We start from the raw sequence: 25,698 nt of genomic DNA, 5'->3' as shown, positions 1-25,698 counted from the left end.
ATCCATTATGGTAAAGAGTTTATCAAATGAATGAGTAGCACTGCAAAGGTGACTGTGAAGAAAGGATGTATGCACATCATGTATTATTTTGAATTTACCCCCTATGTAGGCACTTGTGTCTTGCGGGGTTATTGACTCAGAGGATGTCCCCGCAGAGATGCCTTCGGCCACAGGGCGCCCACTGTTTTGGCTGAGGGCCAACTGCTCAGCCTCTGTGAGTGGTGGTGGTGGAGGACCCCCACCTTTTTTTCTGTTGGCTATAACGGGCCACATTTGAGCATACAGAGTAAGCAAATATGTACTTGTAATGTGCTCAGATAATTTCAATAAGTGCTTACAGAAAGAAAATTAATGTAGCCTCTAACTGCAATTGATTTACATGGGACAAACAGACCAAGCACTATGGCTCATAATACAATTACACCTTACCTGTTTGGACTATATTTTTATATTTCATTTTTACTTGCTGCCAGGCACGTTTGGGGCCTGTTGGGTTGCACCTGCGCTCACATCACATCACAAAATAAAATGTATAAAATAACAAATAAAATAACATATGATAAAATAACGTGTTAAATGGGTGGAAATCCCTAGATCAATGTTTATATTAACACTCACGCATTGACTCTGTCGGCTATGTTTTGCCATGCATGCTCCCTTTCTTTTGCAGCTGTGGCTGTGTTACTTTTTTCCGCGTAATTTGCATGTTATCGGCATATGCTGTCATCAGAATTTCGGCCTCAAGCGCTGTGAAATACATTGACCGCGCCTTCTTTCCCTCCGTCTCCATGGTGACTCGCTTAATCTGTGCTCCGCTTATCAGGGCTTTATGTATCCTGTCCGCGCGCTTCACTTGGGGTTAAAGCAACTCCGCGTTGACTGAACTAATTGCTATCAGCCTTTCTGAAACCGAATATTCCGGGTTGGACAGTTCGGGGTTACTCAACCCTGCGTATCGTTTTTCACTCTGAGTTTTCCAAACCGGCTTCCTGAAACAGGGCCCTGACAGGTAAAACTCACCTGCAGAGGTAAACATGCAGAGGCTGAATAACAACAAAGCTGAGCAGAGTGATGCAGTCACAGCAGACATTTCCTCTACCACAGATGGTCTTAGTTTGTTCTAAATGTCTGTATTTTCAGTGAATAACAGAACGTGAGTTTAAACCTGATTGCATCAGATTAAATTTAACGTTTACATAAAATTCAGTTTCCATAGAAATGATTCCAGGTTCAGATACTAATGCTGGATAATAATCACTAAGGCTTTTGAAATCTGTGAGCGAACTGGGTCCTCAGCAGTTCTGTGTGATTAGTAAGTATGTGTCTCTCAGCTTTCTAGTCCAACTGGTCCTGTAATGATTTTTGCTGCGTGCGCATGTGTGTGTGTGTTTGTCTGAAACCATTTTTTTCCCTCTCTCTGTTCTTGTTTTTGCATGATCTGTTTGGTTGAGAAGTGATTTCAAAGTTTCATGTGAGAGATAAAATAGCTGCGGTTAAATTAAGCTGTCTAAAACTGTCAAGGTTCAGCCCAGAGAGAAGAGCAGTTTTATTTTAAACAAGTTCCTCACACCAAGGGGTTTCAGAGGGGAATATTTCTGAAGCTGACACTGGACTCAGCGCCCACAGAGAGAGGGGAGAAAATAATTAGGCTATGTTCACACTGCAGGTCTTAATGCTTAATTCCGATTTTTTGATCAAATCTGATTTTTTTGTCTGCTTGTTCACACTATAAATAAAATGCGACAGCAAACGCGCTCTAGTGTGAACCCTCAAAGCGGCCCGCATGCGCAAAAGAAGACGTCACACACAACACACTCTGTTTAGACCCAGAGCAAACAATATTTCGTCTTGATGCATTCTCAATCATCCAGCAAAGTAAATCTCCAAAAGTTGAATCTGTTCATCTGGACGTAGCGTTTTGTGGGAGAAACGTTTCGTCACTCATCCAGGTGACTTCTTCAGTCTCAGCTGACTGCAGGTTTCCCCAAATCTTATAAACAGTACATTTGCATAATGACTGAAACCAGCCCACTGAATCAACAATGGGCTGGGAAGTCAGTTCCTTGATCATAATTATGCAAAGCTCTCATGACCATTGATCAACAACCAGAATCAGAATCAGAATCAGAAACTTTATTGTCATTGTCATGAGAACAACCACTAACCAAAACCCACTGATTGAAGACCACCATCATTTCCATCAGTAATGGGGAACATCTAAAAGCTGGCGTGTACCGTAAACCTACGCATATGGATCAGTATCTAAGGTTTGACTCTCATCATCCACTGGAGCACAAACTGGATGTCATCAGGATCAGGACGCTACAATACAGAGCGAAAACCATCCCCACATCAAGAAGGCCCTGAGCCTTCTTGATGTGCTGTTGGCTATCCGATTGGCCTCCCTGCTGCTGCGGAGCCTGGGACGGTCTGCTTGCCTCCACCCCGGGGGGAAGGGTAACATCTCTTGGGTCTGGGTTCTGTTTCCCCCTCTGGGGGCGAGGGTACCTGGACCCGGGGTGTAGAGTATGTTTGGGGAGTGTGATTGTGTGTACATGTCCATTTATGTCAGTCCTTACGTTGGGTGAGTGCTGAGTGTTTGTATATGTGTGCATGAGGGTGGGAACGCATGTTTGTGTCTGTGTGTGCCTGTTTGTCTGTGTCTATATGTCAGGTCGGGTCTTAGACTCCACCTCTCTGGGAACTCCCAGGCCCTCCAAGGCCTATCTCCCCTCACCACACTCCCTGCCGGTGACTGATGCTCTCAGGGGTCGGTGCATTGCTGGCGCCTGTTGCTCGGTCAGGCCTCCTCCGGGGTGTGGGGGGCCCTCTGGGCCTCCGGCCTCTGGGCCTGCGGCTCAGTTCACTCTGGCGCAGCTGGCTGCCGGCAGAGCCGGCGGGCACGCCGGTGCAGCCCCCTCTAGCTTCTGCTCGGTGGCTACTGGGTGACGCCTCGTCTGGGGATCCTACGCCCTTCCCATGAGGGTGGCACGGATGCTCCTCCGGTGGTCCTGTTTGGGCTCTCGTGCTCTGGGGCCTCTGGATGTCTGGGGCCTGGATCTCCTCCATGCCTGCTTCATGCCCTGGGGGACGGGGCTATGGCTCGCTACATGCTCTTGCAGACCATTACATGTGGAAACCATTTGAATACAAACGCGCTGATCCACACAGGTGTGCACACGGATGTTCACTGCTCGTAGACTTAAATTACACCTTTCTTGGCTGCTACTTCAAAGCACATTGTGCGCTGTCTGTCCTGCGTGCTGCACAACAACACTGAATATTTAGTATTTACTGCTGTTTACACTTAGCTAGATTAATGCGATGGTGTTGTGTTTAGTATGTTGCTTTGGTTTTTTTTGCTTGTTTTCTATTCTTTCTCTCTCAACAGGTGATCCAGGAGATTTTATTTTATTTATTTATTTTTCCCCTTTCTCACTGTCCCTCTCCCCTTCTGTTTTTCTTTTCCTTCCTCTTTCTTTCTCCCCTTTCCTATCCCTCACTCATGTCTGTCCCATCTGTAACAACTGAAAATAAAATAAAATAAATAATTAAAAACAAAGGTCGATCAAATGGACCAATATGGCAATGCCACGATGATCCATTTGGCAAAGTAAATCCATTGGGTATCCTTGTTGGTCTTCAGACAACAATTCTGATGGCTAAAGAACCAAATGGGACAGGCAAAAAAAAAAAGAAAAAAAAAATCAATCCCACCCCTAGGTCAAAAAATATGTATAGGACAATTGGCCTAATCTAATATTTTGTATGAACCTGTCCAGCTGTCCATTTAGTTGAATGTAGGATTAACTCATAAGTCTTGCTAAAGTACCTTGTATTCTGATTCATCGCAGCAGCAACAGCAGCAGTTTGGTTGGATGATGTTAGCAACTGTCAGCAACTGCTGACCGAATAATTTCATCCTGCATAATCTGAAACAAACACATAAAGACAGAAACAATTTATAAATTAACGTTCGATAAAATCTAAGAATGTATCATTTATTAGATAACAATATGAATATGTCTAACAAAAAACTTGTGTGGAGCAAAGTTACATTCAATCAAGATGGTCTGGCATGCTACAACTTTATAGTTGTTAAATTCTGGGTATACATACCCAACTTGTACACGTTTATTATTATTATTATTATTATTATTATTATTATTATCCTACCCAATTACATGTTTCTTTTAATCAGAGTATGCTGTTTTAATGACTTTACAATATCATTTACATTGCGTTCCTTACATTTTCCCAAATTGTATGTTATATTAATCCTATATTTCCGTTTTAATATTTCTAATGTTTGCCTTGTTTTCTTCACTGTCTGGTCTGCCTCTGTCTCACCTGTATGGATGCATTTACACCGAAATGTCCCCAACAAAGGATGTTTTAATTCACCACTATTCCAGTGAAACACGAGTCTCCCATCTTCCTGCTACCGGTCTGGAGTTTTTGTTCACCAAAGCACACACCAACTTCATACTGATGGACAGATCACTGCCCTTTTGCCGCCTTGTCTGATCGTGTTTTCTGGCTTTGGTTCACTTCACCTCACTCTTCCCTATTCTTGTCATTAAATCCGGCCGTTCTGCAACCATGGCAGCCATTAACTCTATGGCTTTATTCATGGTGTATTTTACCCCTTCACCAAAGGCCGTTCTCGTTTCCAACATTATATTTGCAGTGTTCGTCTATCTATCAATATCTGCGGAGTATTTTTTTAACGAGTATCCTATTTTCTAAAGCACAGCATGTAAAGGGTAGCTCGGTTAGCAGGATGCTAGCATGTAGCGCTTAGTGAGACACGCCTCAGACGAGTTGAGCAAAGACCCCGTCTGTGTACTTTATACGTGAGCAACGGATTTAAATAAAATTAAGGTTTCAAAAGACAAACTTGAAGATGAAAAACAATATACTCACCGGAGAGCCGCCAGGGTTTGCCGCTGCCATCTTGGCGCTCCTAAATTCAAAACTGCCTCTGCAGACAGGCATGGGAGGCGTGGAAATTGTCATTGAGTTAGTCAAACGTTTTCCTTAGTTCGAGTAGATGATAAAATAAAATAAAAATAACTGGGATTTTAAATAGGACTAGGCGTTCTGTAATGATCTCTATTTAGGAGAAAAACTTAATCACTCGCCTTTAAACAGCTCTCTTTTAGGAAACACACTGCTGGCTAACGGTGTCATGTGATCAAACAGCGTAATTTAATTGGCTGAGAGCCACTCGACTCGATCTGGTGCTGATTGCTCTGGCTTGGGTCATTAAAGTTCATCACTTTTGCAGTTGAATTTTTGCAGGTGAATTTTTGCAGGTGAATATTTTTGCAGGGAAATTTGGAGGATAAAAAATCAGTGTCATAAATTCAATGTCTAAAAATACTTGAATTCTGATGATACTATATTTCTTCCATACATTTGCAGTTTGGACGCACAGGTGTGAACATCTCCCACAGCAGGGGGAGGACTATCCTCCGCCCGTAATGCTGTAAATAATGGTCGGCAAAGTTATGTGATATTAGTGATGTTTGTACTAACTTGGTTTAAAAGTCTTTACTTTAAAATATATGCTGTTCAGTAGTCGACCTTAATCTTACAGAGAATGTGATCATTTTATTGATAATTAAAGTCAGTCATATATCCACAAACACAACAAGATGAAAGTCAGTGATGCTGCTCGGTTTGCAGTCCTGAATATCACGGCACAAGCAGGATTCACTGCACTGTTAATGTTAGCTGTGTTATATTGCTGTCTCTGTTCGGTGGTGTCGAGCCAAACGGACTTTAACGTGTGTTTGAACGAGCTGACGGTTCACTCGTTAAGCTGAAAGAAAGATGCTTTAATCACAGCAGTCACACATGTGTCCACTGTATCATCTGGAAACTCTTCTTGTTTTGTAATAACACAAACTAAATCCTCCTTCTTTTGTGCTGTTTTGTAGCAGTGTATACACCTGAGACTGCCACCCGTCTGTCTGTCCTGCACTCTCTCTCTGTTTCTTTCTCTCTGATTGTGGAATAAAAGTATGAACATGTGTTTATAAGTTACACTTGTGTTTGAATCCTGCAGCTTATCACACATTTGATTTCCATGTGTGATGACTGCAAGTGTCCAGAGTGAGGACAGACTGAGGGACCCACTGCTGCACATCATCTGTGAGGCTTTGCACCCCTGATGATCCACCAGGACAAACTCGACAGTGTGAGGAAGAGGAGGAGGAGCAGCTGACAGATGGAGAGAATAGACAGACTGTTCCCTGTTTGTGAAGGACTGCTAGATAAGTTTAAAATAATTAATTGTCTGTCCTGAATCAGTCTTATTAGGTAATGTTCAAATAATTTGATCATTCCAGTGTTTTCAGTGTGGGAGAAAGTACTCAGGGCCTTCAGGTTACACACTATGAAAGGCAGCAACAAGTTTAATGTTCAGAAACCTAAAGTATGTATCAGCAGCAGAATGGAGCTAAAAATAAATGTTTGTTTCAGTTATATGAAGCTTTGAGTATTTTGGATCAGTAGCACTGCTGTGTTTGTTGTATCATATTGCTGTGATTGTTTATATGCTTTAAATATTCTGAGGTAAGTTGATCTATAATGTTACATCATATTCTATAAGGATGTTATGTGTTTGTAGACTTTCTGCACAGTTTGACCCATTTAGTAGAAGTCAGCCTGTTTAAGGCTCTGATATCTATTCTGTATGACTTGTAACTGTCCCTGAGACAGTTAAAATAAAGTTGGTTATTTCATGTTTCTGTGATAGATTCATGCTTAATTTAGTTCATTTATTTATAAGATAAGATGATAAAAGTTTAACATTAAATAAAAAAACATGTCTCAAATATGTGATTACAAAATATGGGTTTGTTAAATATGTAAAGTGCTGTAAAGTTTGTTTGAGGTGAAGTTTGTAATTGTCACATGACCAGAGTTTGGTTGAGAGCACAACCATGGCATTGTGGAGCTAGCATGGATACATGGCTACCGATGCATCTACAGCCTCAGCGTTAATGTTATTCTGCATGTGGTCCAAGAGGCGCAAACGGTATGGTTTCGTGTATATTGTTTGTATAATGTTGCATACGTGTTCTACAGTGGTAATGAGAGGACATTTTTGTGATATCCATTATTGTGCATTTTCTCTGTTCTGCTTGCACAAAACTGTTTATGGACACTGATATGAGAGACTGATAAGCTCAAAACATTTATGTTGTAAACTTTGTGTTTCTTCAGTTTTCACGGTGTCTGAAGACAATAAGAGTGAGAGAGAGAGAGAAATAAATTTCCGAAGACATCAGTATGATGCGTGGCCATTCTTTGTTGGACCCCTGTAGTTACATGACTTAAAGCAGTTATGACATGGTCTGATTTTCTCACCCAATAAAGGAATATTTAATATATCAGTCTACTCTTCATTCTATCAGAAACAGTTATCACAGCTCGTACATTTTCATTTTGCACATATATGTAAGCATTGAGCCAAATTTAGTAATGCCAACAAATTAAATGAACAATATTTGTCTCTTACATATGATACATCTATACGTATTTATACACTGTAAAAGATTCTTGTCTTTGAGTGAAGATTTATGGTGATGGGAAATATAAATAACTGAAACTTGAATCTTTACTGAAGCTCAGTGTTTGACACAGAGTTCACTCACATGTGCTGTACCAGTGTAGCTCAGGTGGCAGAGCAGGTCAGCCACTAATCAGAAGGTCGGTGGTTCGATCCCAGGCTGCACCCTGGCTGCATGCCAAATATCCTTGGGCAAGATACTAACCCCTACTGGTGGTGGTCAGAGGGCCCGGTGGCGCCTGTGTCCGGCAGCCTCGCCTCTGTCAGTGCGCCCCAGGGCAGCCGTGGCTACAATGTAGCTTGCTATCGCCAGTGTGTGAATGTGTGTGTGAATGGGTGAATGACTGAATGTAGTGTAAAGCGCTTTGGACTAGAAAAGCGCTATACAAATGCAGGCCATTTACCTGCACATGTGACAATAAAAGTGAATTGTTCAAGTTCACTGCTGTAATAACTAATAATGATTAATATAATAACTATAATATTGGCCATATTATATTTACACTGACTTTAGTCTCATGAACAACATAATTGTTATTTACTAGCTAATCTTAAAATGACTGTTCAGTACAGAAATGAAGCCCAACAATCATGTTTTACAGTCATGTGGTCTCAGCCTCAGATACTTATTAAATTTAAAGCTCGTGTAGAAACAAACGAACAAATGAACAAAATATGTTCTCCTTCATTTCTCTCAAACAAAGCTGTATGAAACGTTTCCAGCGGTTAGTATCATGGTTGCTAGGCAACCTGGGCAGCGCGACGGAGATCGACCGGTATTTCACAAGCCTCGCACTTCCGGCCTTAGCGGTCTTTGAGTACGCGGCCCTTGTGGACCGTTAAGGCTGCGTACTTTAGGGCTGCCGAACCTGAATAGCTAGGTTTCATTTGACGTAGACGTGACGTCGACGTAAAGCGCGAAATTTGACTGGCGGTCGGAAGTGAAAAAGATAAGCGCAAAATCACAGACAGACAGTACGCAAAATGCCTATGTCCTGTTGTGTTTACGGATGCTCCAGTAGGTCGACCAGAGAAACTGATAAACGGTATTTTAGGGTACCAAAAATAGCCCAACGAAGAGGAGAAAAATGGAAAATTCTAACCGAAAAACGTAGGAAAAATGGATTTTAAATTTACGTTTACAGTCGGGAGGAGCAGAGTCTGCCAATGCCCGTGTCTGCAGCGACCACTTCGTCAGAGGTAATGTTATGTTTGCAAACGAACTTATTAGCATTAGGTTGTCGTTAAATTCTCGTTTACTTAGTGCTTTTAAGTTAGTAGTCTAATATTGACTTGATTGGGACTATAGGCTGCCCAAGTGCTTTGGATGACGAAGAGTCGGAGGACTGGGCTCCGACGGTCAATCTCGGCTACGAACGAAAACCCAGATCGGAATCAGTTCTCAAACGAGAGAAAAGAATGAAGCTTAAGGCAGAACAGCATCGATGTGCAGAGGCGATTTTGGATATGCAACAGACGGCTGAGAGCCCGAGACACCCTTCAGAGGTGTCTCGTTAGACCGCTGAGAATGGTTTACCTTGAAACAAACAACTGTCACTCTAACGAAGTCCTAAGGATGTGGCATGTTTGTTGACGTTAAAGCCGCTACCGCTAACTGTTAGCGTGTTTAAGATAAAGCAATATAAGAACAAACACTCACCCTTGCAAACACCAAACTGTATCCATCACGGAGACGTTTTGTTCCAAGGTTGTGGACCCACCCGCTGACAAAAAAATTGTACGCCTCCAGACTCTTGAAAGCTTTCATTTGCTGCCTAGTGTAGTAAGAAGTCTGGAGGACCAAGTAGTTGGTGATATCCACAGCCTCGATAGTAGGCAAATCCTTTACTTCTGTGGTGTATTCGGACATTTTCAAAGAATACGGATCACGTCCGATATATTTTTTTAACTATCTGTTTATATCTCTCCCGAGAAACGGGGTCTAAAGTTGCACAATAGCTGCTCTCCTGACTCTCCACAGTGTCCTCCATGTTTACTTCCGCCCTCCACTCAAAAATCGCGCTGCCTCCGCACGTCATCAGAACCACGTGACCGCAACCCAACAAGTGGGATACAGCCTAAAGCTGTTCCAATTCTCAGCACCGGTCCTCTCTTTCCCTGAGTCCTTAGCAAATCTCCTTCCCACGATGACGTTTCCATCGAGGGCAAGAAAAAGAGTTAAGGAAAAGGAGATAGGCGCTACTTTTGAAATAACACCCCACATGGCTACGTTGGTCTGCTTAGTCACGTGACCGCACAGCAACAAATCACAGCAGAGCCGGAAAAGGAGGCGGAGCAAAGTGTGTGTGCAGGAGAGGAGTCGAGCAGAGAGAGCTGCTTTTTCATGAAACGGGAGTAAAGTAGTAAACTTACAGGAACATATACCACTACCAACGTTGGGATTAATTTCTGCATCGATCTGCACACCCTTGTCTCCTGGATCGTAGCCGAGATCAGCGTGAACCACGTGGGTCTCTGCTCCCTGATCTGTTTCTTAAGACTTCCAGCTTCATCACGGAGTTTCTCTCGGTTTGTGGGCTCATATAAAGGTAAGCACCGAGCCAACTTTAATGTGGGTTCAGTTTATGTTGTTGCTGTTAAGAATAATAGATTGCTTGGTATACACTGGAGTTAGACAGTCTGTAGAGCAGAGGCGGAGCCAGACATTTGAAACACCCGGGGCTTAGCCCTAAAGGGTAGTATGCATGTGGGATTTTTTTTATTTATTTATTTATTTATTTATTTTGGGGGGGGGGGGGGGTAGAAATGACTGAAAGATTAATAGGCTCTGTTTTGAGTTTTGTTCAGAAAAGAATGACTTCATATAGCGAAAAATATATATCTCATATGCAGAACACCTTAAACTAGTTTTTTAATTGAGCAGCAAGGCAGAACAAAGTCGGAGTTGTATCAAGACACGAGGACTAAACCCCAATTCAACCAGACCCAGAACTGATCCGGAATTAAAACTGGACTACAACAGTTCAAAATCAGGACTATATAGGATTTAACCAAGACAGAACAAGAATCAGAACTAGATGATAGTAGCACTAAAAAATCATCATAGACCTGCACTACACTTGTTTTTTTAATTCTACCAAAGTCCACTATTTAGATTGAGAAAAGTTTATATAATTATTTAGCCTTGTTGTGCAAACAAGCCTGCATAACTTAATAAATGTAGAATTTGAAAAATAGCAAACCTAAAAAGAAACACTAGGTACGAGATACATGAGTACCTATGATACGGTGATAGTTTTGGTAAACAACCATTTGACTAACATGTGTGTCTCACCTGCTCTTGTTCATCTCTGTTCTGTCCTCATTCTCCTCTCTGTTCCTCTCTCTCTCTCTTTGTGCTGACAATCATCAAATATACAGTTGAAACCAGATATTTACAAACTCTTCAGATCAAAACAAACACTTTTTTAATTGTAACATCAAATCAGACTAAATGTTTATTTTTTTAGATTGATAAATAAAAAAACATATTTGTTAACTTTAAGAGGAAAGAGAGAAATTGTCTGTATTTCTTAATTGCAAATGGCACCAAATTGTATTCAAAATTGAGCCACACTTATGGAGCTCCACAGTTCTTTTTCTGGTTTGGTTGACATCTGTTGATTTTACCCATTTCCACCAATTTACTCACATGGACTCTACTAACCTATCAGAAGCTTCTTCAGCTCAGAATGGAATCGTCTGGAGTTTTCTTATTAATTAACAATAAACTTAGTGTATATGTACTCCTAAATTTGATCAAAGTGATAAAAAATAGACAGCTGTCTCTCTTTATTCTGACATTTAACTAATTCAAAATATATTTCAATATTTATCTAAAACAAAAGTTTAATCTAAATTGATGTTGTACAGTAAAAATGTTTTATGTTTTCTCCCTAAAGTGTATGTAAATATCTGGTTACAAATGTGAATATCCTGCTGTGTACTGAAATCCCTCTTGTTTTGCATAGAAATATACTGAACAACATACAAAACATAACATATAAAATAACATTTACCTGAGTTTTTTCTTTGAAAGATCCCTCTATTTTCCATTCTTATATTTCAGTACATAACTGAAACCGATTTAGTCGGGGAGGGTAAGAACTGAAAATATGAAATAAACACACATAAGCTAAGACTCTCTAAAAAAAATAGCATTTGTTCGACTTTTCATTTCGCCGTTTGTTGATTCACTTGAACAGCAAGTAACGTAATATTGGTCAAGTGATCAGTTTGATATCAATCTTTCGTGATGCACCGTCATATTTACATTATTTGGTCATATTTGGTTATCTTGGTTATCTTGGTCATATTACCCAGCAAAACCCAGTATGCAGGTTCATCTGTAACAGTCCTTGTGCCACAGATCAACACTGCTGCTTCTACATTAAACAGAAGAGCAGCGACATGGCTGCAGGTCTCTGCGACTCCGGCCATACAGGTGCAGTGGGCGACTTCAACCTTCCCTGTGATGCTCACAGTGACCCATGGCTGCGATGCTGGTTCATTCAGTCTTTGAGAGTGCAGTACCTGAAACACACACAGACAAAGTTCATTTAAAGACAAGAACTAATGAGCCAAGGCCGACGTAAATGTGTTTAATCTACTTTATCATAAATGTAACAAAGTGTTTAGAAAGTTAGCAAAAACATGTAATTTTTCATTTCTTTATGTGTCCATCTATAGAACGCTGCATGTTATAGTGTAAATCTGTTCTCTGTCAGAAACCTGCCTGCAGAAAATGAACCTAAAGTATGTAATGCAAGGATGTCATCACTTTAGAGATGGAGAAAGCATAAAGTGACAATTATGAATCACTTAATATGATAAGGAGATTCTGCAGGTCATTAATCAATGTATAAAACTAAAATAAAATGTATTTTTAGTGACACAGAATACAAACATGGAAGCAAGATGTGTAATTAGGATTATTTATAATAAATATGAATAGTGCAATTTCTTTAACCATAAAGAATAACAATCCTTCAGGACAATGTCACATCAATGCACTGAACTCGCTATGTTATCCATCTAACAGCCTCCACATGTTCTCACTGTAATTTCCTCTCATGAATGAATTTATGCTGCACTAATCTGAATGTTTGCAGGTAGGGCTGCTCAATTAATCGAATTTTAATCACGATTACGATCTGGGCTTTCAACGATCATTAAAAATGACTGAGCCGATTATTAGCCCCTCCCTCATTTATCCGCGACACCTTAAAGGCCGGTCCGTGAAAATATTGTCGGGCATAAACCGGTCCGTGGCGCAAAAAAGGTTGGAGACCGCTGATTAAGAGGTCCCGAGGGAAGCTCGGAAAGCTAAGCAGAAGTTATTTGGAGAGGAGAGTGACTGCCGTTGGTTGAAAAGAGAGGTAAAAAAAACTTCAGTGGTGTTGCACACTATTTTATATTATTTTTTAAAGTCATTATTCAATACATGGTTATTGTTAACCCTTTAAAGCCGGTCAGAGCAGCACACTCTGTTTTGTGTAACTATTTTTAAATCCCTGTAGAACCTGAACCGTGTAAGCTAGCGCAATAATTTGTTTTGCATATGAAACTTACATCTTATGCCATCAGCTTGTCCTCGGTCACGGTTTCCTTCCACATAAATTGCATAAAAAGCGCTTGCAGGAACAAAAACATAATATTCCAGAAACACGCTTTGCCGATCCGATCAGCTGTTCGTAACACTTGGCACATTGAAACAGACGTCACCGCTAACTATCACATGTCCGCCATTTCCTGCCCGAAACCGGAAGTGATGTCATTTTCGCGGAAAATGTAGTTTTTTTACTTGTAGGCCTTAAAAGCCTATACTGGTCATGTTTGACTTTTCTGAATAGTTTCTGGGATGCTTAGAACTCGAATTGCACTGCTGGAAATAGTTTATTTTGATGCACCTGCTGTTTTCTTTGCAAATTTGCATCATAGGATTGTTTTTGTTTTTCCTGCAGTATATAAAAATTGCTGTATCTCCAAAATAAAACTATGAAGACACATAGACGCGAACTAGACAAGGGGATGCAGGTGATAGGGGAGACAGAGCAACTAAAGAAGACAGAGACATAAGCCATAAGACAGAACTCAAAGAAACCAAAAACTAGAAAGTATAAATAATATCACAAACTCCAAAAACCCTGGGTCGACGACCCAGGCATCCTAACAGTACCCCCCCCCCCCCCCCTTAAGGGCTGGCTTCCAGACAGCCCTAACCAAAACATCAAAAAAAAAAAAAAAACAAAAACAACCCAACCAGGGTGGGCGGCGGGGGAAACAGGACGGAGGGCTCGAAACAAACCAAACAAGGAGCCAGAAACAACAAAACAAAACAAAAAAGTGCAAACACTGGAGCCCGGAAAGCAACAGAACAAAACACAGAAACAAAGTCCAAAACAACAGCACCAAGGCCCAGGCAAAGTCCAAAAGCAAACAAACAAAAGAGCCCACGAAAGGCGCAGAGGCCCAGGCAATAGTCTCAAAAAAGTTCAGGGGGGCCGGCCCGGAGGCTGAGAGCACGATAGTCCAATCCCGGGCAGTTCAGGGGGGCGGCCCGGAGGCTGATGGTCCAAGAGCCCAGAAAACAGTTCAGGAGGCCGGCCAGGCAGAAGGCACCGATGGCGACGGAGCAGATCAGGAGGCCGGCCGGGCGGGAAGCAGCGACGGCGACCGAGCAGGTCAGGAGGCCGGCCGGGCGGGAGGCACTGGTGGCGGAGTAGTTCAGGGGGCCGTCCATGATGGCGGCGTAGTTCAGAGGGCTGTCCATGACGGCAACGACGTCCAGTCATCGGCCGGACAGAACGTGCAGGATGTGCAGGCCGGACAGGATGTGCAGGCCGGACAGGACGTGCAGGCCGGACAGGATGTGCAGGACGTGCAGGACGAGCAGGATGAGCAGGACGTGCAGGCCGTGCAGGATGAGCAGGCCGGACAGGATGTGCAGGCCGGGCAGGACGAGCAGGCCGTGCGGGACGTGCAGGAACAGACAGATTGGAGACCTCAGGGGCAGACAAAGCTGAACCCTCGGAGACTGGACCAGGCGGAGCTGCAGAGGCCGAAGCCGGACCAGGCGAAGCACAGGCTGAGGCCGAAGCTGGACCAGGCGGAGGCGAAACAAGAACAGAGGCTGAGGCTGAAGCCGGACCAGGCGAAGCTGCAGAAGCTGGGGCCGGACCAGGCGGAGCTGCAGAGGCTGGGGCCGGACCAGGCAGAGCTGCAGAGGCTGGGGCCGGACCAGGCGGAGCTGCAGAGGCTGGGGCCGAAGCTGGACCAGGCATAGCCGAGGCAGAGGCTAATGGCGGCTGGACGGGCTCCTCGGGCCCTCCAGCTGACGTGGCAGAAGGCTGAACGGGCTCCTCGGGCCCTCCAGCTGACGAGGCGTGAGGCTGAACGGACTCCTCGGGCCCTCCAGCAGGAAGAGACGGCTGAAGCGGCTCCTCGGGCCCTCCAGCAGGAAGAGACGGCTGAAGCGGCTCCTCGGGCCCTCCAGCAGGAAGAGACGGCTGAAGCGATTCCTCGGACCCTGCAGCGGAGACAGGTGGCTGAAGCGGTTCCTCGGACCCTCCAGCGGAGACAGGTGGCTGAAGGAGTTCCTCGGACCCTCCAGCGGAGACAGGTGGCTGAAGCGGTTCCTCAGACCCCCCAGCGGAGACAGGTGGCTGAAGCGGTTCCTCGGACCCTCCAGTAGAGACAGGTGGCTGAACGGACCCCTCGGACCCTCCAGCGGAGACAGGAAGCTGAACGGATGACCGAGGAGAGGAGCGACGGTGGCGTCGCTTCCTTTTAGACGAGGGAACAGGAACCGGTGGAGAAACGGAGACCTCCTCCTCATCCTCCGACCACACAGCCGCCAGGAAAAAGGCAGGCGAACGGACAGGCGAACAAGGTCCCAGCTGGCGTGAGGAAGGGGAGGAAACCTGCAGTGGCGATGAAGCAGAGTGTGCGTTGTCCTGCGGCAGCGGTGGGGAAGACGTAGTGAGGGAGAGAGCAAGCTCACTAGTCTGTGGTGGCCAGTGCGATCCTCTATGCTGTTGCATGCTGGGGGAGCAGGCTGAGGGTCGCAGATGCCAACAGACTTAATAAACTGATCCGTAAGGCCAGCAATGTTGTGGGGATGGAGTTGGACTCCCTCAAGGTGGTGTCAGAGAGGCGGATGCTGTCCAAGATAAAGACAATGTTGGATAACACCTCCCACCCACTCCATGACATGTTGGTCAGTCACAGGAGCTCGTTCAGTGAGAGACTGAGATTACCGAAAAGCACCACTGAACGACACAGGAAATCATTCCTGCCTGTGGCCATCTCCCTGTACAACGCATCCACTTAACACACTGTTTGCTGCTACAACTACACATGTTTCTTTTCCAAATATTTATTTATAAGTGACTTATGTATATATATGTATATATTGTACTATTCTTAGTTAGCGTATTGTCTGTCTTGTCTTAATGTTGGTTTAAAATGGAGCACTGTAACAAAAAATAATTTCCCCCAGGGATCAATAAAGTATTCTGATTCTGATTCTGATAGCCCTGACCTGCTCTCTCCAGGCAGTTCTGGTGTTCCCCAACTCAGTGTCCTTAGCGAACTGGCTAAGCTGGGGATTATGCCGAATGATGGCCTCCACCGCGCTCAGCCCCACTGCCATGGTCCTTAAATCCGGGGACTGGGCGATGCGGTCGAGCAGCCTCACCATCCGCTCCATCTCACCGTAGAACTCAGAAGAAAAAGAGTCTGCAGGGTCCATGTTCTGGTCGCGATCTTCTGTTAGGTGAGGCTGTGTGCAGGCAGGAATAGGACCCAAGGTGCAGACTCCGGAGACAGAACTTAAACCAAAACAGCTTTAATGCTGAACACAAACATAACATAACTGGAAAAACTCAAAAATAAACTAACACCGGCAGATTGACAAAACACACAGCAAAGTAAACGGTAGATCGCGACACAGACACAGAGAAACACTTGGCTAAAATACACAGAGGGAGCAATCAGGGAATGGGTAACAGGAGGGAAACAGCTGGGACAAATCAGAACTGACGAGACCAAAGAAGCGTAAACTGAACACACTGAGAAAAGACAGAGACCTTCAAAGTAAAACAGGAAACACATAACACAGACACAGGCTCATAAGCAGGCACTACAAAGGGAACAGAGACGTGGGAACAGGGCACACACAAACACTGACTGAACACGGGGATATAGGAACTTAAGATACACATAGACGCGAACTAGACAAGGGGATGCAGGTGATAGGGGAGACAGAGCAACTAAAGAAGACAGTCTCTGTCTTCTTTAGTTGCTCTAAGCCATAAGACAGAACTCAAAGAAACCAAAAACTAGAAAGTATAAATAATATCATAAACTCCAAAAACTCCAAAAACCCTGGGTCGACGACCCAGGCATCCTAACAGTACCCCCCCCCCCCCCCCCCCCCCTTAAGGGCTGGCTTCCAGACAGCCCAAACCAAAACATCAAAAACAAAAAAACAACAAAAACAACCCAACCAGGGTGGGCGGCGGGGGAAACAGGACGGAGGGCTCGAAACAAACCAAACAAGGAGCCAGAAACAACAAAACAAAACAAAAAAGTGCAAACAGAACAAAACACAGAAACAAAGTCCAAAACAACAGTATAAATAATATCATAAACTCCAAAAACCCTGGGTCGACGACCCAGGCATCCTAACAAGTAAAGCTGTGGGTTGTGGGAATGAACCATAATGTTTTATCTAGGGGTCTAGATTTATGCCTGTAGTGCACTGCCATGTAAATAATTTGCATTTACTGAATATATACTGACTGAGTCCCACTGTTCAAAAGTTGAATAAAGAAACAAACTAATTTTTGCCTCTTTTTTTTAATTTTATTGAAACCACCTTATAGAACATCACATCAGTTACAATGTAGAATCCATGTCATTTATCAGAATCAGAATCAGAATACTTTATTCATCCCGAGGGAAATTAGGGGTTACAGCAGGCAGCACGCTAATGGCGCATGCGCACTCACAAAGGAACCTTCTGACCAACTTTACACAAACATCACATTGGGCAGACATGTCAGAAGGTAGGCTGATAGGAAAAAACAACGAAAATACACTACATGAGGTAAGAGGAGGAGAAAAAAAACTCCACTCAGACTGAGCTCCTAGTGGGAGAACAGTTTGAGAACAGAAAAAACACCTCAGCACAAAAGCACATGACTATCAATACACCATAGAAACACGAGACAAGCAACAGGGGCGGGTAAAGGGTAAGAGAGAGCCGGTGTAGACAGCGCATCCGGTCCTGCAGCATCTGTGCTGGTCCAGTTGACTGCTATCTTCCCCGGTAGGGCACAAGCATCGAAGGCGTTGGAAAGGGAGGGGGGATGAGTGAGTGCTTATCAGTGTAAGTGTGTGTGTGTGCGTGTCCATAGTTTAGCTGAGACAGTGTCCTTCGGCCTATCAGGCTAAGTAAATAGTCTTCCAGCCAATCCAGGTGTCCTTGCATGGGATGGGAAGAATAGCCGTAACACAGTCGTTATCAGGGAGTGATTGTTCGGCTCCAGCCTCTGGCCTGCAGCTGGTGCCGTTATGGGGGTCTGCAATCTCAATGTTGATTTTGTAAATTTCCATGCGAGCAGCCCAGGAGAATTTTTGGCTGCCCTAACACTCCGACACTGGCCTCTCGATCTCCCGTTGGAGAGCCACGATCCTCCCCATGATGATATCAAACTTCTGTTCCATGGTGTTGCCATTCTTTTGATTCTGAGACCTCAAAGCTGCAGTGATCTGTTCCGTGATGTCGTCCAACTGTCGCTCAAGGGTCTCATTTTGAGCAGGCCTCTCTCTGATGTTTCCCCCCATACGCTTGAGCCTTCACAGCAGCTGTAAGCATCTCCAAGGTGTTGACCATATTACGTTCGTTGTGAGAGGTCGCGCCTCATCTCATCTCTTCAATTCCAGCGGGCAGCCTTAGGGGGGTTTGAACAGCCGGTTCCGCTCTCTTATTTCTCCGATAAACCAGGGCCAAGCCAACTCCGATCAGCACGAACCCTGTTATCATGGTTCCGAATAGATAGATATCTTCAGCGTCCTCGATCGACAGTCCCGCCAGACACATGACTCTCCAGTTCTGCCACCCGTCCATCGTGTATCCGGCAGGGAAAGTCCCTCCAGGGCACTCGGGCTCTCCCGAGCCCAGACTTCTCGTTGAGAAAAGGGTGTCAATAGCATTCAGAGACCAGTTAATCAAATCCATAATTCTCTTTTAGGTTTTAGAGAATGACCGTGTGAGTCTATTCCAGGGAAAGTAATGCACACGAAACAGACAAGGACATAGAGGCTAAGCAGGGAAGATAAGGGTGAGGAGGAGAGGAGAAAAGTGCGACCGCCTTCGCTGAGAGCCAAAGAAGAAAAATGATTTTATAGTTTACAAATGACAAAATGTTTACACAAAATCACGAGTGTTTACATGATATCACTCACTACTAACATTACTTTATTTACTGTATCTTTTGAAAAAATACAGCAATTTTAACAGCACAAGACTTAAGAGTATTTAACAGGAGCAGGTTTCATTTTTCCCTGGTTTTATTATCACACTGTTCACCAAAACGCAGCAAACCTTCACCATCTTATCCAGAAGGGTCACCTCTTCACCCTCACAAGGAAGAAGTAATCTGATTGGCATGGTGGTATGTTTGAAGCAGGTCCCTTGTGTAGCACTGGAACCCAGTCACGATGTGATTCATCCATTTAATAGGCTGGTTTGCTGCAATAATGCCAAATAATTAGCAACTCTATAAATAGAAGGTAGTTCTGCAAAATCACTCAGTAGAATGTTTGTTGTCATTTGCTATGAGCTCAGAGCGCATAGAAAATAAAACTAATAGGCTATAAAGAGTGATATGAACATATTTAGAACTTACCGGAATGAAAATGTCTGGAGCACCAACAGATATTTGGAGATGGAATAGAACTGCACGTCAGCTCGTCTCACAGCTGCTCTCCAGGCTAGACGCCTTTGTTTGGTAACATCGATACATGAGCTGCCTCGTGTTGCTTCCAGGTTGGGAAAGAATGAAAAGATAAACCATTTTCAAGCTTATTTTCTTGCTGGTCGTGCGATCGAACATTGCAGCCGACCACACAGCAAATACGAACCATGGCTGTTGTCTGTGCCTTCGCTCCCTTTTCACTTGCGCTAGACCCCCAAAATGGCGGATCGGGCCAAAATCCTTTCCACGCCCACCCCCGTGACATCACGCTCCAAAGCCCTATTCCATTACAGAATACATGCCCCAAAATGTATTCTGTAACGTATTCCGTTACGTTACTCAATGACATTAACGTATTCTGAATACTTTGGATTACTTAATATATTATCATGCTTTTTACAACAACGTGAATGTACTATTGCTGGGTGATTCATTACTATTACTGAAGGTCCGCGACTCCGAACTGTAGTAAAGGGACCTCTGACTAATACGGCGGGGTCCCTGTCGGCTCGTAGCCGAAAAATAGCTTTACTTTGTTGTGTGGGTCAACTTTTCTTGCGAGAGACAGAGAGAGGCGTTGAAAGACTGCTCCAACAGAACTTATTGTTTTCGGAGGAAAACACGAACACGGTGTACAGTCGAGTCTTAATAGCTTACTTACAACTGGGCTCGTCAGGCACTCTTCTTGGCTGAAGTGGTTATTATTATATTTACATGCTTCCAGCTCCCATTTTTCCTCGATGACAGCTCGTACTTTTCCACTCCCCCTTTTCTCCCTCCTCGCGCTCACAGACCCATAATGTGTATGGCAGTCCATTCTCCCTGCAACACGGACTACACTGCCCATGATGCTACATTCTTTAGAGCTATGCTTGTAGCATTCTGCCTGTTAGCTTAGCACAACAACAACAACAACGAAAAGGCGCTCTCTCACCCAGGAAACACACAGTCGCAGAGAGCAAGAGAGCGTCGCCCTGTAACCATGGCAACCGTAATGCTGCCGCCTGGAACAACAGAACGTAGCTGTCAAACAAAACCCAAACAGTCCTGACCCGCGACAAAATGAAACAGGAAAGTACCGCAGTGTAATCCATTTATTTCAACAAAGTAACTGTATTCTGAATACCACCTTTATAAACGGTAACTGTAACGGAATACAGTTACTCATATTTTGTATTTTAAGTACGTAACGGCGGTACATGTATTCCGTTACTCCCCAACACTAAAGGAAGAGGAGCTCGTGAACTGGAACCACCACAGCAAAAGAGAGTGAAGCCATATGTGCAGAAGAATGCAGTGACATATGATGTTCCTTCTTCCTGATATTGCTGTCATTCGGAACCGCTACGTTGATCACTACGGCCGTCTTCTTCTGTTTGTCTACCACCACTATGTCCGGTTGGTTAGCCACCACCATTTTGTCCGTCTGTATCTGGAAGTCCCACAGGATCTTAGCTCGGTCATTCTCCACCACCCTTGGGGGCATCTCCCATTTTGACCTCGGGACTTCCAGGTTATACTCGGCACAGATGTTCCTGTACACTATGCCGGCCACCTGGTTATGGCGTTCCATGTATGCCTTGCCTGCTAGCATCTTGCACCCTGCTGTTATGTGCTGGATTGTCTCTGGGGCATCTTTACACAGCCTGCACCTGGGGTCTTGCCTGGTGTGATAGACCCCAGCCTCTATGGATCTGCACATATATATATATATATATATATATATATATATATATATATATATATATATATATATATATATATATATATATATATATATATATATATATATATGCTCCCAGGCCTCTGGTAGAGGACCCAAGCTTGAAGGATAAACCGCCCGCAGGGGCGTGCTGGGTGTTATTATTTATATATGTATATATATATATAGACATATATATGTATATAGACATGTATATATGTATATGTACATGACAGCATTGCTGTCCAGCATTGTGTTTATCAAAACTCTTTTTACAAATCCTGCTGCGTGTGTGTCCCCCAGGTGATTAACAGGAGGAGAAGAGTCTGGTGGTGCAACGGAGGGACAATTTCATCCATTTGGACTCAGCTCAGCCACTACAGAGGAAACAATCAATGACTTCAACACAAAAGGTGAGAAAAATATCACAGTTACAATTAGGGATGCACCGATACCGTTGCTGGTATCGGGTATTGGGGCCGATACTGTAAAATGTGTGTGTACTCATATTCGTAAAAGTTAAGCGATACCATGAACCGATAATAATGTAGCCCGGATGGGAATTTGGGAGTAGATACTCATAATTCCCATGGACTTAAACGCCACGGTAACATAAGGTGTTCACAGTTGATGTTTTGTGATGTAACTGTACCCAGAATGTACTTTGCCCTGTAATATGTCACAAGGTAAATACAGGTAATTAGAGCAATCAAACTGTTATGTTAATCATAAAGTATTATTTTATGGTATGTAACTCTGAATGGAGTTTAAATATTGTTCAGAGTTCTAATTTCTTGTAACAGAAGTTACAAGAAAATACAAAGATCATATTTTATAAGCACACATTGAAACAACAATATCATCAGTTGAACTTGAAATTTCTTATGCGTAAAAGATTTTCTCTGCTGATCAATATTTCTTCAATAATGTCATTTTCATTACAACTCTCATTGTAGCACATCATTGTAATGTGATACTGCCACCAGAAGGTGGTGGAAACACACCAACAATGTGTTTGTTGACATGTTTGATTCCACCAATGAAGGGAGTTTCAGTTTGTTCCACGACTGCATTTCACTCACTGCCTCTGTTTGTATCTCTGTCACTGCAGGACCAACATGGAGCGAGAAGTCAGCGCTCTCAGGAGGCCGAGAAACCTCACAGAAGAAAGGGAGAGAAAACCTACAGCTGTGATGAGTGTGGAAAGTCTTTTACCCTGGCTGGGAACTTGAAAAAACACCAACTCATCCACAGTGGAGTTAAACCTTACAGCTGTGACTTGTGTGGAAAGTCTTTTACCCAGGCTGGACACTTGAAAAAACACCAACTCATCCACAGTGGAGTTAAACCTTACAGCTGTGACTTGTGTGGAAAGTCTTTTACCCAGGCTGGACACTTGAAAAAACACCAACTCATCCACAGTGGATTTAAACCTTACAGTTGTGACTTGTGTGGAAAGTCTTTTACCGAGGCTGGACACTTGAAAAAACACCAACTCATCCACAGTGGAGTTAAACCTTACAGCTGTGACTTGTGTGGAAAGTCTTTTACCCAGGCTGGACACTTGAAAAAACACCAACTCATCCACAGTGGAGTTAAACTTTACAGCTGTGACTTGTGTGGAAAGTCTTTTACCCAGGCTGGAACCTTAAAAAAACACCAACTCATCCACAGTGGACTTAAAGCACACAACTGTGAGTTGTGTGGTAAGGCTTTTGCTCTAAATAGCGACTTACACAGGCATCTAGTTACCCACTCTGGAATTAAGGCGTAGAGCTGCGACTTTTGTGGAAAAAGTTTCAGTGACAAACGGTACCGAAATATTCACCTACGGATTCAGACTGGAATTGATGTTTCCTGCTGTGATCAGTGTGGGAAACTGTTTACAACAGATGCACAGTTACAACAACACACTGAGGAGAGACCTTATAAATGTTACCTGTGTGAGAAGACTTTTAAAGCTCCAAATCAGCTGAAAAAACACCAACAGATCCACTCCAGAAAGTAACTCTAGAAGTGCAGTTACTGTGAGGATGTATTGATTTTTTATCTTGTAATTTTAACCTGATTGTTTGGAAAAAGTCTGATCAGTAAACTTATGGAGTTATACTGAATGAACTGTTTGGAAAAATGAAGAAGTAACCTGAGTTTTATAGTGTAAACAGTAAAATGTAATTGGACGTTGGCAGAGATGCTTTTTATTTCAGGCGACGTTCAGGATAAAAACGTTGAAGGAATTCCCTGACTTACAATGTCTTTGTTTAGGAGTGGAGCAAAGCACACTGATCCATTTCTCAACCCTGTCGTCACTGTGGTGGTGGGCAAGCGTTTCTCTTTAACCTTTGTGGAAAAACCTCCAATCACGAACGGGACCTAAAACCACATCAACGTAGCCACACTGGAGACAAAATGAACTACTGCAAAGAATGTGGGAGAGGCTTCCACACACCAAGTACATTAAAAAACATGAACTCTTCCACAGTGTGGTCAAAAAGCACATCTGTGACCAGTGTGGGTCATCCTTCACCACTGCAGGAGGGACACCATACAAGTGCAGACACTGTGACAAAAGCTTCTCACAATCAGGTCATCGTAACAAACATGAACGTACACACATGGAAGTGAACTTCAGCTGTGACCAGTGTGACAAGAGTTTCAGGAATCTCAGTTCATACTCCGAACACAAACGATCCCACGCTGTAAATAAACTGTTTCACTGTTACCAATGTGCAAAAACCTTCACTTCATTATCTGCTCTGTGCAAACATCAGCCTGATCATGCAGGACTGAAATCACTGGATCACAATGAATCTGAAGAGAGAGAAAGATCCTCTTCTGGTTTCAGGGTCAGACTTAAAAACCTTGAGATCAGGCTCCACAGAGTTCAGATGGAATCTCCTGTAAAGAGTGTCAGCTGATGCTACACTTGGATCTGATGAGGTAGCTCTGATTTCTGGAGCTGCAGTGAATAATTCTGAATGTTACATTTAGGAAGCTGCATGTATAGATATGCATAGATATGCATATCAAGTTTTTTTTTCCTTTGGGGGATTTTAATTCTCTAAAATTATCTCTGTTACATTTTAATCTTTGTTCCCTTAGGACACAGTAGTGTTTAGTAGTTGTACTTGTTACTGTATTATTAAAGTTTTAGGAATGTCTTTTTTACCAAACCAATAATGTATCAGAATTGCAGATATGGATATATATTTCAATTTCTTTTATTTGAACTTTCTTAGTGTTTCCAAAATTAACTTAATGTGGGGTAATGTATTCATTTAATGTGTTACCTCTGTTAAATTTCAATCCTTCATTCATATTTAACCTTTTGCTGTTGTAAAATCTTCTCTTAAATCCTTTTCTCCCAAAACTACAAATATTTTCACAGCAGTTGCTCTTAAAACCTCCAAAATGAACTAAATCTGTCCACCAGCTTTGAAACAACACCTGCTGTGACTTTATGTCCAGAAAAAACGAAACTCAAGCTGAACTGGTTTTGGGCTGTACTTCCATGTAATGCCAGTTAGTACCAGAAGATGGAGCAGTGAGTCAGTGTAACCTTTATTCAATTAGGCAAAGAGCACAATCTTATTCACAGTGGCAGCAAAGAAATGTTGAAAGTTAAAAACAGCAGCACACATCAGAACCATTTTAAAGATCACAGGTGACTACTTTTACGTAATTCAAATTCTGTTAAACCTCTATTTTTTTGCTCCTCCTTTCACTTTAGTGTATTTAGTCATTGAAGTCCACATGTTGTTTTTTAATGAATTTTGATCCACATGTTCTGCAGCTGTTTTCTTGTTGATTTGAAGTTTGTATTATGAAATCCTGATAATGTTAAAGTGTTAGTTATATTTGATGAAGTCTGTGTAGAGTTTATCTTATTATCTTATTAAACAGTTTGGTGTGAAAAATAAAGAAATGGTCTCAGAACAAGTAGTTTGACCCATTATTTCTGATTCAAACTAATTTAACTGTTTTCAGTGGTACATGTGGAGGTTTATCACAGGAGGCGACTTGGCTGTTCTCCACTCACACTGAAGAAGGATCCTGCAGCTCATTAAAAACTCTAAAATGATCTTGAAAGAACATATGTTTGATTTTTCTTAAAAACATGCTGTTGGCATGAAGCTTTGAGACAGTGTTTTTAAGAGTCATTGTGGTTAACATCTCACACATTCCAATAAAGCAGATGTTCCTGCATTGCAACAGCGGTTTGCAGTTGCAATGCAGGATTGTGCTGCTGCTCGTCTACAGGACTCTCATGGAGCACCACTTTGAAACTTTGTAACTCTCTCTGCAAAATACAATATATAAAGACCAATGCTGGGCAATTAATTATATAGTTACTTCTTCAAAAAAGTTACTGAGTATTGCAAACAACAAAGATTTTTGCAGCTGTTTACCTAAAAATGCTGCTAAGGGAT

General features: G+C 43.0%; 1 protein-coding gene across 1 annotated transcript; it reads left to right on the top strand.

Annotated features, from left to right (window-relative positions):
* The first annotated feature begins 9,095 nt into the window (after window positions 1-9,095).
* LOC147334009 (uncharacterized) lies at window positions 9,096-25,172 on the top strand. Its single transcript, XM_086286655.1, has 4 exons — window positions 9,096-10,131; window positions 21,572-21,681; window positions 22,380-23,009; window positions 23,094-25,172. Exons 2-4 carry the CDS (start codon window positions 21,664-21,666, stop codon window positions 23,274-23,276), a joined length of 831 nt encoding a protein of 276 aa, XP_086142781.1. The 5' UTR covers window positions 9,096-10,131; window positions 21,572-21,663; the 3' UTR covers window positions 23,277-25,172.
* Window positions 25,173-25,698: the final 526 nt, after the last annotated feature.

The sequence above is a fragment of the Aulonocara sp. 'chitande type north' Nkhata Bay genome, linkage group LG3, assembly GCF_057382095.1.
Source record: "Aulonocara sp. 'chitande type north' Nkhata Bay isolate Kocher_YH1m ecotype deep benthic linkage group LG3, A_spYH_male_GT1.1, whole genome shotgun sequence".
In the NCBI taxonomy this organism is placed as follows: domain Eukaryota; kingdom Metazoa; phylum Chordata; class Actinopteri; order Cichliformes; family Cichlidae; genus Aulonocara; species Aulonocara sp. 'chitande type north' Nkhata Bay.
This window is presented reverse-complemented; position numbering and strand designations above follow the sequence as displayed.